The following is a 13,848-nucleotide window of genomic DNA, read 5'->3' as shown; positions in this document are numbered from 1 at the left end:
TTGGAATTGTAAATTTTATTCATGAAAAAAATCTCAAGATTATTTTTTTTAATTTCTCATGAATAGTTGGATCTGACTGAATGGTGCACACATAAAACATTTAGAGTTGTATATCAATAATTCACATAGTTTAAATATATGTCAGATGATAGTCACTATCTTTAATTTCTTTCACACCTCAAGGGGAAATAAAACTACATAGATTTATATTTCCCTCAATATTAAGATTTTATTGGATGGTATGATATTGTTTGTAAGGTACAGCAATAGATACATTTGTTTAATTTTGTGTCAAATCTCTTTTTTAGTCTGTGTCAGATCTAATTGTTAAAATCATTTAATTGCACCTACTCTCTTTCTGATTATACTTTTAATGTACCCAATGTACAAACAAGGTAAGACTAGCTGAACAGTGGGTAACAATTACTGGTGTTGAGTAAATAACTGCAGAAAAGAAAATTACATAATAAATCAGTCCATTCATGAACATCATCATCAGCAAATGTTTGTGCAGATTTGAGCAAGCTTTACTTCCAAACAGCAACATTCAGGCACTTTTTAAAAACATAGTAAGTTGAACTGACAAACAAATTACCTCTGAGGTGACCTTGGAGTAACCTTTGAGCCCTGGCTGGTTCCAGCATCACTGCTTTCCTCAGGTTTGGTAGTTGTGTTACAGCAAGCTAAAGGTTTTAAATTAGTGCTATTAGTGCCCAAAATAGGCCTTCTCTTCCCTATATCTCCTGCTCCTGTTATGATGCTCTCCCACTGCGGGTGCCGGGGCCCAGGTGTTGATTGTACGACCAGATTCTGGCCATCAGGAGGAAGAGTCTGGACATTAGTGCTCACCACATCAACAAAAAGATGTTCACACCAACTGCTAGAATCTGATTGTTGATGTAAAACTTCATGTGCATCATGCAGCCTCTCCTGAAGCTGCTGCCTAGCCTCCTGGCATTTGAGCCAGGCTATATTCCAGACCCGCATCGCCCTTGAGCCCTGCAGGGAGCAGGCCTGGGTTTTCATCTCTTGAAATCTCTCTGGGCTGAACTGTAGGAACCTGTCCTGGAAAGTCTGGAGGGTGGAACCTTCATTTTCTGATAGTAAGACATTTGTAGCTGTTGGACCAAAGCCATGTGCTCCCTGTATATAAGACAGGCAAAAGGGTGTTGAACTTACATGCATTCTTGACTTTGGTGTTGTACTGACTGTTTGTTTGTTTAACTGACCAGAGATAAGGTTTTGTCATGGTCTTTCCTTGTGTGGTCTCTGGAGAGATTCTGGTCCAGGTACTCCATGCATTCACTTGCCAGAGCTGTGGCCTGTTTAAAGAGATAATATCAGAATAAAAAAAGCAAAATGTTCTTTTATTTCATGTCAGCTTACTCAGGCAAAAGTGCTATAAACTGAACTGAAGTTGCTTACAGTAATTGCTTCCACACAAGTAGCTTTAATGTTCAATTAAATTTAGAGAAGTATAGGTGTTTTTTATTTTTTTTGCAGATACTTTATTGCATGATGTGAATCTTTTAAGGGATAACACTTTTTTTTCAATATAGGATTAATTAAAGAGGAATGTCTTAGTGTGAATATAAAATTGTAACGTACACCTACCTGCTCACAAAAATCACACACGTTGACCATAATTTGCAGCTCCCGGCCACATGCCTCAGCTCTACAGAAAAAGCCCTCCAGGCCTGACTTGAAGTTGCAGATGAGAGCCCAAAACCCCTCTGTTTCTGGGTAGGAGGATCTGTTCTGTAGGAGTTGCTCTGCCCCTGACACTAAAGTCATGGCATGCTGTCTTCGGTCCTGAGGGAAGTATGAGAGAAAGATTAGACAGGTTAGAAGACAATGAAAAACTGGCACGAGCTGAGACTAAATTGATATGAAAGATCGAAAACAACAGCAGAGCCTCACATTTGCTTCAATAAGGAAACTAGTGAAGCTATTTAGGATCTGCTCCATTCTCTGTCCAGAGTCTTCAACTGATGCAGCCTCCAGCAGATGTTGCTCTCCCTCTACATTAAACCACTGTTGTAACTGCAGGTGCCACAGGTGAAAATCAATATTAGTGATGTTTTAAATATGAGCATACATATTCAAGGTAATGCTTTTTACATTAAAATTGATTAATTTTTTTAAGTCTTACTTGTCAAATTTTCCAGTTCTTCTAATTCTATATAATATATCTATATCTACATATAATTATCAGTAACACGTGACATCAGCAACATGTGACAGACATGTAAGAGAAAACAGCCACTAATACCCAGCCCAGAAAGGAATGTAAAATAAAAACAGTAATTTATCTTTACATAGCTATATCATTTTCTGTCCCATAATGGATGTGAGAAACAAATCTGTACAAAATCATACTATATATTTCAGTCCCTTTTTCATTCAAGCATTTAAGACCCTGACATTTATTTAATGGAAATGTATCTACTTCTTAGCATACCTGCATTATTTATTATAATTGTCAGAATGCTGTTTCAGCTACTCTGTAACATCTGTTATCAGTCCATAGTCCAAACAGGGCATTGATCAGACCTAAATATTATGAAAGTAAGTACCATACAACTGATAATCAGAAGGCAGTTTCATGGTAACCTGCATGAAGTGTCCCTCCATTTCTCTGACTTGCAGAAGGTACTCCAGGTGCTCCAGTGACAAGTTGGACTTCTGCACAAGGACATGAGCCTGCTCTTCTACATGGTTGTATAAGCTAGTCACTGACTCCAGTGCATCACTGCACATAGAAAAAAGACAGATCAAAGGCCCACAATGAATAAAACATGACTTAAATGTCTGGTGTTCTGGGAGAGGGCTTCAAATAAAAGACAGACAGCACATTCAACCTGCTTAGCTTTTCAGTTATGCACAAGAAAGTAATTTTGAAACAGTCCAAACAGAATGGACTTTCCTTCTTCTTGGTATATCAGCATTAAACTGTCTTTAAATCCTTAAACTGTAGCATATATAATCACTGTAACCAATGGTTTCTACTTTAGGAACATATTTAAATCTCATGACATAGAGGTAGGGTAAGAGATTTTGTTTAACCTGAGGTCCTCGCAGTCGGGATACTTGAGGTCACTCTCTTTCTTCAGCCTTGCCAGCATTGCCCCCCCCTCCCTTTGCAGGTCGACCAATCGGCTGTCCTCCAGGACATCCCGCATTAGAGTCCTTTGGTCCATCATGAACTGCTGTACACTCTTTTAGACAAAACTACAATATTAGGATCAGAACACTTTGAAATGTTAACATAAATTCTACTATATGTAGACACAGAACTTGCTTTATTTAAAAATAAATGTATGTTAAACAGAGTTAACAAGAGAGAACCAAATAATGACATGAGAAGAAGAGAAAGTGGTAAAAGAAAGCCAAAAAGTACCTGCACACTGTCTGTCCTGTGGGGCTCCTCTAACTTACTGATGGCTCTCTGTAGAAGGCTGGACGCCTCGTTAAGATTGGACACAAATGGGAAGAGTTTCTAGTGGATGAGTGATATAGAAACAAGATAATATTGTATTATGAAGATGGATACAACCAAAGACAACAAAAGACAGAAAGAAAAGACGGATTAACATGTACTCGTTTACCTGGTGCAGCTCCATCCAGTTACAGGGGCTGTGAGAAAGTGTGCCATCCAGACGAGGGCTCAACTGACTCACCTCCACCAGCTTGAATAAGGCTTTTACTGACATCACCACTTCAGTCTGCTTTGAGAACACAATGTTTAACTATACAAGTCAAACATCTCTCATTTTTTTTCAGCAGGGTTGCTAATTCATTCTCCTCCTTTGCTAAATATTGATCTGTTATCAATTGAAATTAACTGGAACCTTAAAGATGTACCAAATAACTTTTTTACTTGCCCCACAGTACAAAGTGGCCATGTGATTGTTTAACATTAGCAATGTCTAACTTAAAAGACTGCCAGTATCGTAATATGTTAAGATAATTTACCATCAGACATTTTAACAAGTAAATGCAGCCTGCTATGGTTTGTTAGATGAAAATTTTAATGACAGTTTTAATCAAAACTTGATTCTAAATAGTCCTCTGTGCACCATGGACTCAAATTTTCACGATTTTCACCAAGTGATTAAAGAACAAAATGACACAGACACAAACATAAAAAAATAGGTAACCCATATTTAGGTTTTAATCTATATGCTGCAAAGAGTGAATACACAGACCTGAATCCCAGCACACCGCTCCGGCTGAGGGCTGCTGTCCTTGTCAACAAGCACCACAAAACTGTTTATGGCCTGGGGAGTCTGCTCCTGCAAAAGTGGAACACTCCCTCAAACCTTCTTAAATACATTAATGTATCAGTGATGATCAGTTTTACCTTGATTTGAATCAAAGCAGATGAAGCAGAATCAAAAGATGAAAAGATATGATCATTACTTTAAAGCCTTGATTCCCAACCTGGGAAAAAAGGTTGGGAACCACTGCTTAAAAGGATTTTTTCTTTGCAATTTTATTTTGCATTGTTTTTACTGAAAAAAAAAAATATTTAGCCATCAAACAGAAATACACATTTTAAAACATATTTCATCTTAGACCAAAGAAAAGTGAGGAAAAAAAAGTCACCCAACACAAACCTGAGTAGGTTTGTGTTGGGTGACATTTGTGTTGTTCCTGTGTTTCAAATGTATGGGCCAGACGTGGCCATCGAACAGGCTGGGTGGATCTGGCACTGTGTAGTTCCTAGAGCAGGGTAGGGACTGTTTAGACAATGTTTGTGTTCAGGAGCTAATATGACAACATTTCACTCAGAATTAAGTGTCTGTAAACAGCAGTAACCCAGCTCTCCAGCAGTGAAAATATCCAAGCATAGGTCAACTCAAGTATGCTACAGTAAGATGTGTACAGTATATCTATGGCTTCTTACCTGAAGCGCCATCAAGGCTTTATACAGCTGGGGTTGAGGATTTGTCTTCCTTGCATTGAAAATGAGAGTCAGTCCAGCTTCTCTGATTTCTCTCCTGTAAACAGTGATAAAAGGCAAATAAAGAAACCAAAACAAACTACTAAAAAAACCCTCCAGAGATCTCAAACTTCTTCAAAGTTTGACTCTGTTTATTAGTTCATTTTATTTAACACACACTGGTTTGTGTCTGTTTAAGACTACTGACTGTGTCTTCAGAGCAGAGGTTGTAGGCTGGGTAGGGACCACAAAACTTTTTCAGTGGGTCACAAATGTGTTCCTTGAAAAAAAAAAAAAAACTCCCATAAAGCTGTATTTTAATAACATGGTTGTTTTTTCTCCTGTCTTTTCAATTTGTCACATTTTGTACTGTATAAAGTCCAAACTAAAGTATTTTTCTTTAAATACATCTGATTGGTTGAAAGAAAAAAAATGGGGTCAAAATTTTTCATTCAGGTGCTGCTGGTGGGTTCTGAGGTTCACCCAGTTGAAAACCACTGCTTTAGAGAAGTGCACTTTAACCTAACCATTAACATACATGTCCATCTGTATAGCACTTTAATACATACTTTGCATTTTCTATTTAATTTTCATTTTCTATATTGCTACTAAATTTTCTGTATTAATATATTTATGGTCCCTGTCAATAGGAGTACTGCTGTTTCCTCTTCTGTGTTATTTGTTTTTGCACCAAACATCAAGTCAAATTCCTTGTAAGTGAAAATGTTCTTGGCAATAAAACTAAAGTCTGATTCTGAATTCAGTCATTCATTAACTGGCATGCATATGAAACCTGGTGATAGAGTGGAAGTAGAGCAGCATCTTTAAGAGCTCATGGCTCTGAGCTGATCTCCATCCTTGGTGGTCTCCATAGAGTTCAACTATTGCCCTGCCTGTCCTGTCTCTGGCACCTGAAAGAGTTCAAGAGAGACAATATATAAGTTCAAATTTGAAAACAATTTTCTGAATCGTCACAGTATGAAAATGTTCATGAACTCAAAGTTTGTCAGCTGTATAAATGGAAGATGCTGGCAATTAAAAACAAATAATTCTGATGGAAAGGTGAACAGAAATAACTTGAACTGGTGTACTTAATAATTTACACATTAATATTATTAATAATTATTAATAATAACTAGAAAAGCACTTTCTCCTACGGCTTCTACCACATCTCTGGGAGTAAATTTACTCATCTAATTTGCATCTAATTCTGACATCACCAGGCAGCCTTCACTACCATTGGCTGTGCTTTTTCTCCCATGGCTTCTACTCTAGGCTTCTACCACGTGTCTACCTCCATGGTTTGTCATTCCCGATCTTTGTCACTATTCGCAGTGTTTTGAACCCTCCCCAAGATACCCCCACCATGTCCCCATGTGTCCCCCACCATGGCATTCGCCGATTACTTCCTCCCTGGTGGGGTGGAAGCACGGTGAGACAAAGCATTGGTTTCACTACGTGCGGACTGACATGACGGATGCATTGCCTGCTGGTGCCAACAGACTCACTGACAGTCTCACCCATGGTCTGAAAGTCATGGCAGAGGATGAATATTCCTCTATTCTTCCCAGCATTGTGAGTATTCTCGCTACATTTCGCTGTCTTTCTCTCTGTTACCCTCCGACTTGTCTCCTTGACTGGGCGTCTTTCAAACTCTATAAACTCCAAAACTTTGAATAGAAACACACCCAAAAATTCTGCTGGGATTGAAGTTACTCATGTTCGTCATCTCCTGGTGTAAAGTAGTAACAACAGTAGAAATATGGAGAGAGATTTGTCTCAAAATTATGCACAAATATATATATATATATCCATGATTTACACGTGTTTTTCAGATCCACAAATATATCCAAAAGATCCACAAATATATCCACGATTTACACAAATGTTTTTCAGATCCACAAATATATCCACGATTTACACACGTGTTTTTCAGATCCACAAATATATGCAAAAGATCCACAAATATATCCATGATTTACATAAATGTTTTTCAGATCCACAAATATATCCACAAGATCCACAAATATATCCACGATTTACAGACGTGTTTTTCAGATTCACAAATAAATCCACGATTTACACACGTTTTTCAGATCCACAAATATATCCACAAGATCCACAAATATATCCACGATTTACACATGTGTTTTTTAAACTTTGTGTGTGCATTTATCATCTGCAAATCTTCAATTCTGCTTGTGAATTGTCGACATTTAGTTTGTGGATCAACCGGCACGCGCATTTATTTTTGAGACAAACCACACAGTTTTGGAGAGATTCACACACACAAGTGGAGCATAGATATTCACATGTGTGGTAAAGCGCCGCTGGGCAGCGGTGTTGCTGTCTCCTCGAGAGCATAGACGGGTTTGGTGACCCGGAATCGGTCCACGTTGTGTTGGATGACTTCTGGCTAGCGAGCTAACGAATGAACAGTGGCTTAAGCTAAGTCAAAGTGTCACTGCAGTGTGCCTTTCTGCACATCTAACAAACAGCACCAGCATTATTTAAGTTTTCACGGCTTCCCCAGTGATTTGGCTGAGAGAAGAAAGTGGATTCAACTTATTCGCCGTGACAAAGGTCCGGACTTCAATGTTTTTCACGGAGTACCTTCGTATGTAGCCGGCACTTCACAGAGGAAGACGACACCGCGGCTAGCATCGGTGGTGAGAGAAAGCGGCTGAAAATCGGAGCTGTGCCTTCTTGTTTTCAGTGAAATAACTGGGGAGAGTCACAAAGAACGTGAGTCTTTTTTAAGCCTGTTCCATGTTGCTCCATATTTGATAAGCAGCCAGTATTTCAGGGCTATTTATCTGCCATTTCCATGGTTGATTAAATAGTTATTGCTTTCTCAACTAATTTATTAATAGTTAATTGTTTTAAAATATTTATTATGATGGAAAATGTTAAGCACTGGATGTAAAAGCCTTAGAGGACATCATTAAATTTCTTATTTTACTCCTAGCTAAATGTTATTTAGTTATAATTCGCATTTAAAACACTGATATATCAGTTTTTCTTTCTCCAGCTAAAAACTACTCAAACTAATTAATCAACCATCACAGCTGCAAGTTTTTTTAATTTCAATAATCTTCTTTTATGTGTTCTTTTTTTTAATACAAGACATACTGTCTTGATGTATTTGTGCACATTGCAGCATGATGGAGGTCAAGGCTGTACCACCACCAATGGCCGGTACAAGCACTCTACAAACAGGGAATCAACCACGGACACAGGTAACTGTGCAACATTGTGCAAAACTCTATTATAATAACTGGTAATCTATTAAAGAAAGAATTTCTTAAAGCCATGGCTTCTTCCTATAAATTCAGGGGATCTCTGCAGAGCCTGTTCAGGACTTGGTTTTGAAGAAACCTAAGCCATCTGCCAGGAGTGTGAGTAAGTCAACACTTTACAAATCATACACTGGTTAGGGTCATTATTGTTGCAATGTCACACAATTTGCTACTTTTTTTGTGTAACCAGTTTGAAGTTTCAAATAAAGTGATGGTCATTATAATGCTTTTGTTTTAAAATTGTAATTTCAGTTGATTAAAAAAGCTAATAGACTTTGTAATTAATATTAAGAGTAACAAAACAATCAGAAAGGACATGCTTTTGAATAGCTTCAGAACTTTCTACTAGCTTTTGAAAAAAAGAGAAGTGGGGACTAAGGACAGATTTGTCCACTTTCTAGTCTGTCTAGGATGATGCTCATCTGTAGAATATGGATTTAATCCATAAAATTCTAAAAATAAAGGGCAAAGAGAATTTTTACATGTGTTTGAATAAGATTTTCAAAGCTAACTTTGTAGCTTTACTCATATCACAAGTGGTAGTGTGATGGCATCAGATTAATTGGCCTACATTTTTTTTAATCACATTTTTCACTCCAATCAAAATCAAACATTTTGACAGCACTATTTAAAATAGTTGCTTATTTATGCTTCTTGTTTTTTTCAGGTCCCCTCCCTGATCCCTCTGTGCTGTCCCTTGGAGAAAAGCTTAAGAGCCTGACATCCCAGCCACTCATATCCTCATTGCTGCATGACTTGTCTGAGCTTACACTGGTTGAATCCAGGTTTGGACTTGTGCCACGAGGTTCACCTCTTTAGTATCAATGTCCTCCTGTTGTAGCCACAAGTCATGTCAAACACTCAGATGCCCCAGTATTTCCCACACTTCCTATGGATGGTAGCAAACTCCCCAGTGCTGTCCATTTCTTCTTTTTGGAGAGCCTCCAGAGACTTCAGCTATGATTGAGGAGGGGACACAAGAGCAGTCTGAGTGCCAGTTATGGAGAGAAATGTGCTAGCCTAGAGTAACAGCCAGCAGGTTCTGTGAGGTTTGCCACGTTCGGGGGGGGGGGTCCTCTGGTCAGGCACTGGCAGCACGCATACTGAAGGGAGGTAGACAGACTGGTGCAATGAAAAGCGGCCTTGAGCGTGAACCCCAAGTGCTAGAACAATACTCAGAACTGTTCGATGTAAATGTCTCACCCTATGGCTTTGTAATTCATCCTGATGCTCCTCATCTTCGAGCTAGCCCAGATGCAAAGGTGTTTGACCCAAATGTAAGTCCTGCTTTTGGGCTTGCTGAAATCAAATGCCCTGACATCCTTAACATCTCTGAAGCAGGACATGTAAAATGTGTAAATGGTCTGCCAAAACTCAAAATGAATCATAAATACTACTGGCAGGTTCAAGGTCAGCAAGCAGTGACTGGACTGGGCTGGTGCGATCGCTGACGCTGAAGAGGACATTACAGTTAAGATAGTGTGGAGGGATGATGAATTTATCAGAAATGAAAGAGGCTAGACCTCCGCTGTTTTGGCACCTTCATGGGTATCTCCAAAAAGCTAAATGGTAACTAGGTATGGGCAGAATGCAGACATGATCAGGTGGCTAGATGATACTATTTGCATGACATCATTATTGGCAGATATTAGCTGAAAAAAGTCGTCGTCCAGTGTTGGCAGATATAAAAATTTCTGATTTTTCAGCCAATATATCAGCTATGAATATCAGTGTCTACTGTTTTTAAACAATTTTCTTGATATGATACGTTTTTTTTGGGTGTATGTGTAATTAATTTACTGGAGTTTTAGGCTGTTCTTCAATTTTTTTCAACCTGTTGGTGTGTTTTAAGGGTTAAGGTTTTAGGTCTGAATAACATTGTACATATCATTATCAAAATCAGTATTAACTAAAATGGATTTATAAAGAGCAGCTTTTTTTGTAGATATCTACAAAAATATTTCTACAATCATATGCTGCTGTTTTCTTGGTTCTGTACAAAACCAACATAGTCTTGCACCTGAGACTATGATTTAAAGGCCAGGCTACATTGATTAACTTGTGTTAGCTTCTACCATTTTTAGGCATTTGCAGCTCCAGTGTTTTGTGCTTTTTACTTGTACATAGTAGAGCTTTATTTGGATAAAAACGTTGATTTTTCAGCTGTAATGGTAACTGTAAACAAAATTTTGTCTCATGCATCTTCCAAACTTACCTTTGTCTAAGCCTCTGTCTGCATATGTAAATGATGATTTTCGAGTGTCATGATTTTGACACAGATAAACTTAAGAGTTTGCTGGAAAGGTCTATACATATAAAAAACACATTCACACAAATTCTTTTACTATAACTGTTAAGTTTATGTACTGTTTTAGAATACAAAAAAAAATACGATTTACAACAAATGTGAAAAATGCAACAAATGAATGACACAATGTTCATTAAGTTTACTATCTCAACCCATCATATTTTCACATCAATTAGCACATATAATTAAATCTTCATATTTACACCATTTGTGTATCTCAAGGAAGTTATACAAGAAGTGCCCTAGAACTTAAAAATATAAAAAAAAGGCACAGAAACATCAGAAATATGTACAGTAAGTATCATTAGTGAAAAATAATCTCCATGCACCATCTCAACTTTTTAAAAAGGTTTTACATGTTTAAATGAAGTGTTAAACACTAATGATATTGTTCTGTTGTTTAAGTCATACAATTTATTTAGCACATTTCATAGACATGAAACAATATTATTGAATTATTATACTTTATATTATAGAACAACTGAGTTTTTACTTGTTTTAGTCTTTCTTCATATTTATTTTCACAGGAAGCTGTTTGTTGTATGTTAATTAAGTTCGGTAGCTACTTTATGTGTATGATGCAAACTGATGAAAGTCTATAAGTGAAAAGTCACAAACGTGTTTTTTTCTTTTTTCAAGTTAGTCAGTGTGACCGAATTATGTCTAGGAAATATTAATGGTTTAGCATTTGAGGAAATGCCCTGTTTTATCCTATACTCAAAGATAATCAGTGTCCTGTATGCTACAGAGCTCTATGACACAGGTATGTAGCCTCTCAAATCAAGTGGTTCCTGAAAGTTGGTCATCAGGCAGCAGTTGGTCCACAGCTGGTTGACTGTTCCAGACAGAGTCAGAGGAATGGTAGTGTCTCAGATGTGATACTCTTTGAAATATCTCAGGTAACATTTTCTCTTTCAGGCCTGCAGCAACACGACAACAGTACAGGAAAAATTCATCAATTAACTGTAACCTGCACTGTGGGCTGGGGGAAGTGAGACAAGATATTCCGCCTTTTTTCTGTGCTTTTGACCAATAAACAAAAGATGCTGATAGTTGAATAGCTTCCGAGAATGCCTGAAAAACCTCTTGTGAAGGAAATGTTGTGTAGAAGCGGATGTCCTCTTCAGAGATTCAAAACTGTTGGAAAAGCAACTGGTCCAGTCTCAGTCGTTTAAGCTCCGCTTCCAGTCTGTAAACTTCAGCTTCCAGCATCTGTATGCAGACCGAGGAAGCATCCAGTGCACCTGTTAGAGATTTGGGTTGACAAAAGAAAGAAAAAAACAAACCATCAGACACAGACAAATTTTGTGTGCCATCTGTCATTAACCTATGTTTTTTTTTTACATTGATGAACAGGAGTCACATAAAATATATTTAAATTAAAAGTCTGTATTGTTACCTACATATCTTTATACTCTTACGATACATATACATTTAAAGTAGTGTGGTGTTGATGTTTTGAATGATCTCCTCCACTCAAATCGTCCCACAAATCAAAATGTCATACTTTACAGAAATGCATAACTTGAAACGCACCTACTGATTAGTTTTAAGTCAGTTGGAGACTTAATGAAGGTTCAAAACCTAATATACGATGTACACACGGTATATAGACGGCAAATAACAGCCAAAATATTAGAAGAAAGACATACTGTTTTATTATGCATTAACATACCTGGAGTAGAAGCACAGGTATAGTCATGATCAGCTGACACAGTTATCGCAGGTAGGAGCTCCTCCTCAGTCCTGCTCTGTCTGTGACGGGTCAGGACGGATGTCATGCCGCTGCTGCGACTCTCCCCAGTTATTCCACTGAAAACAAGAAGGCACAGCTCCGATTTTCAGCCGCTTTCTCTCACCACCGATGCTAGCCGCGGTGTCGTCTTCCTCTGTGAAGTTCCGGCTTCATACGAAGGTACTCCGTGAAGAACATTGTTCGTTAGCTCGCTAGCCAGAAGTCGTCCAACACAACGCGGACCGCTTCCGGGTCACCAAATCCGTCAATGCTCTCAACGGAGACAGCAACACCGCCGTCCAGCGGCGCTTTACCACACGTGAATATCTATGCTCCACTTGTGTGTGTGAATCTTTTCAAAACTGCGTGATGTTTGTCTCAAAAATAAATGCGCGTGCCGGTTGATCCACAAACGCACTTTCGACAATTCACAAGCAGAATTGAAGATCTGCAAATGATAAATGCACACACAAAGTTAAAAAACACGTGTGTAAATCGTGGATATATTTGTGGATCTTGTGGATATATTTGTGGATCTGAAAAACACGTGTGTAAATTGTGGATATATTTGTGGATCTTTTGGATATATTTGTGGATCTGAAAAACACGTGTGTAAATCGTGGATATATATTTGTGCATAATTTTGAGACAAATCTCCCCCCATATAGAAAAGCACTTGGAGAGTGCAGACCTCCGCCATTAGCCCTATCTCCCAAAAGTAAAGAATCCTTTAAAAAATCTTCCGTGTGACCCAAACTTTGTGATGGGAGTATATTCAGTCATCTAATTTGCATATTCTGACATCACCAGGCAGCCTCCACCGCCATTGGCTGTGCGTTTTGGCGTGGGGCGATTCCTGGATCCAGACGGTGATCTGGATCATTCCCAAAATCTAATCAGTTCTTCCTTATGCCATTTCTGACATTTCCTGAAAATTTAATCAAAATCCATCCATAGGTTTTTGAGTTATGTTGCAAACAAACAAACAAACTAACTAACAAACCCTCCTGATCACATAACCTCCTTTGCGGAGGTAATCATAATTATAATAATCATAATCAATCAAACTCTGTCATGATACCAATGAATACATAGGAGATACCTTCATGCTAAATCTTAATAAATTCTAACTAACATATTTGATCTAAGGCATTATACAATAACTGTTCAACGTTAAATACCTTTTCATGTCTTTTTTTGAAGCACTAAAGAATTCTGTAAATCCGCTTTTAAAAAACTAACAAACACTGCATTTTGATGACTTTGTCTATTGTGTATTCTCTTATTCATTGTGCCCAATCATAACTTACCTGTTAGAGAAGCTACCCCTAAATAAAAGGGGTGGGGACTGGGGTCTGGAATTCCCAGGAAAAGGTTGTCAGGTCTGGGAGTAGCAGAAGCTGGCTTGGTGGTCCTTGGTTTCTCTGTTGTCAGACAGGAGTTTGTCTGTGACAGTTTTTCTGTCTGATGGCTATTTCTACTGGTTATGGTCATACAGCCCTGCTGAGCATCATCTGTAGAGAAAGGATACATTTTTAGGGATATTCAAACTGATATTCAG

The 13,848-nt window shown here is 38.1% G+C and overlaps 1 protein-coding gene across 2 annotated transcripts in view; it reads right to left on the bottom strand.

Annotated features, from left to right (window-relative positions):
* LOC121517941 overlaps window positions 1–13,848 on the bottom strand; it is a 41,476-nt gene that overhangs the window by 11,890 nt on the left and 15,738 nt on the right. For both annotated transcript variants that reach the window (XM_041800060.1, XM_041800061.1), the window contains exons 4-15: window positions 13,598–13,801; window positions 5,739–5,856; window positions 4,910–5,003; window positions 4,209–4,295; window positions 3,609–3,725; window positions 3,401–3,499; window positions 3,067–3,218; window positions 2,614–2,752; window positions 1,921–2,043; window positions 1,615–1,812; window positions 1,230–1,322; window positions 596–1,143 (exon numbers count right to left, since the gene is read on the bottom strand). In XM_041800060.1, the coding sequence (XP_041655994.1) occupies window positions 596–1,143; window positions 1,230–1,322; window positions 1,615–1,812; window positions 1,921–2,043; window positions 2,614–2,752; window positions 3,067–3,218; window positions 3,401–3,499; window positions 3,609–3,725; window positions 4,209–4,295; window positions 4,910–5,003; window positions 5,739–5,856; window positions 13,598–13,801 (1,972 nt within the window). The remainder of the gene's footprint in view (window positions 1–595; window positions 1,144–1,229; window positions 1,323–1,614; window positions 1,813–1,920; window positions 2,044–2,613; window positions 2,753–3,066; window positions 3,219–3,400; window positions 3,500–3,608; window positions 3,726–4,208; window positions 4,296–4,909; window positions 5,004–5,738; window positions 5,857–13,597; window positions 13,802–13,848) is intronic.

The sequence above is a fragment of the Cheilinus undulatus genome, linkage group 11 (assembly GCF_018320785.1).
Source record: "Cheilinus undulatus linkage group 11, ASM1832078v1, whole genome shotgun sequence".
Lineage (NCBI taxonomy): Eukaryota > Metazoa > Chordata > Actinopteri > Labriformes > Labridae > Cheilinus > Cheilinus undulatus.
The sequence above is the reverse complement of the archived record's forward strand: the minus strand, read 5'-3'. Positions and strand labels throughout refer to the sequence as shown.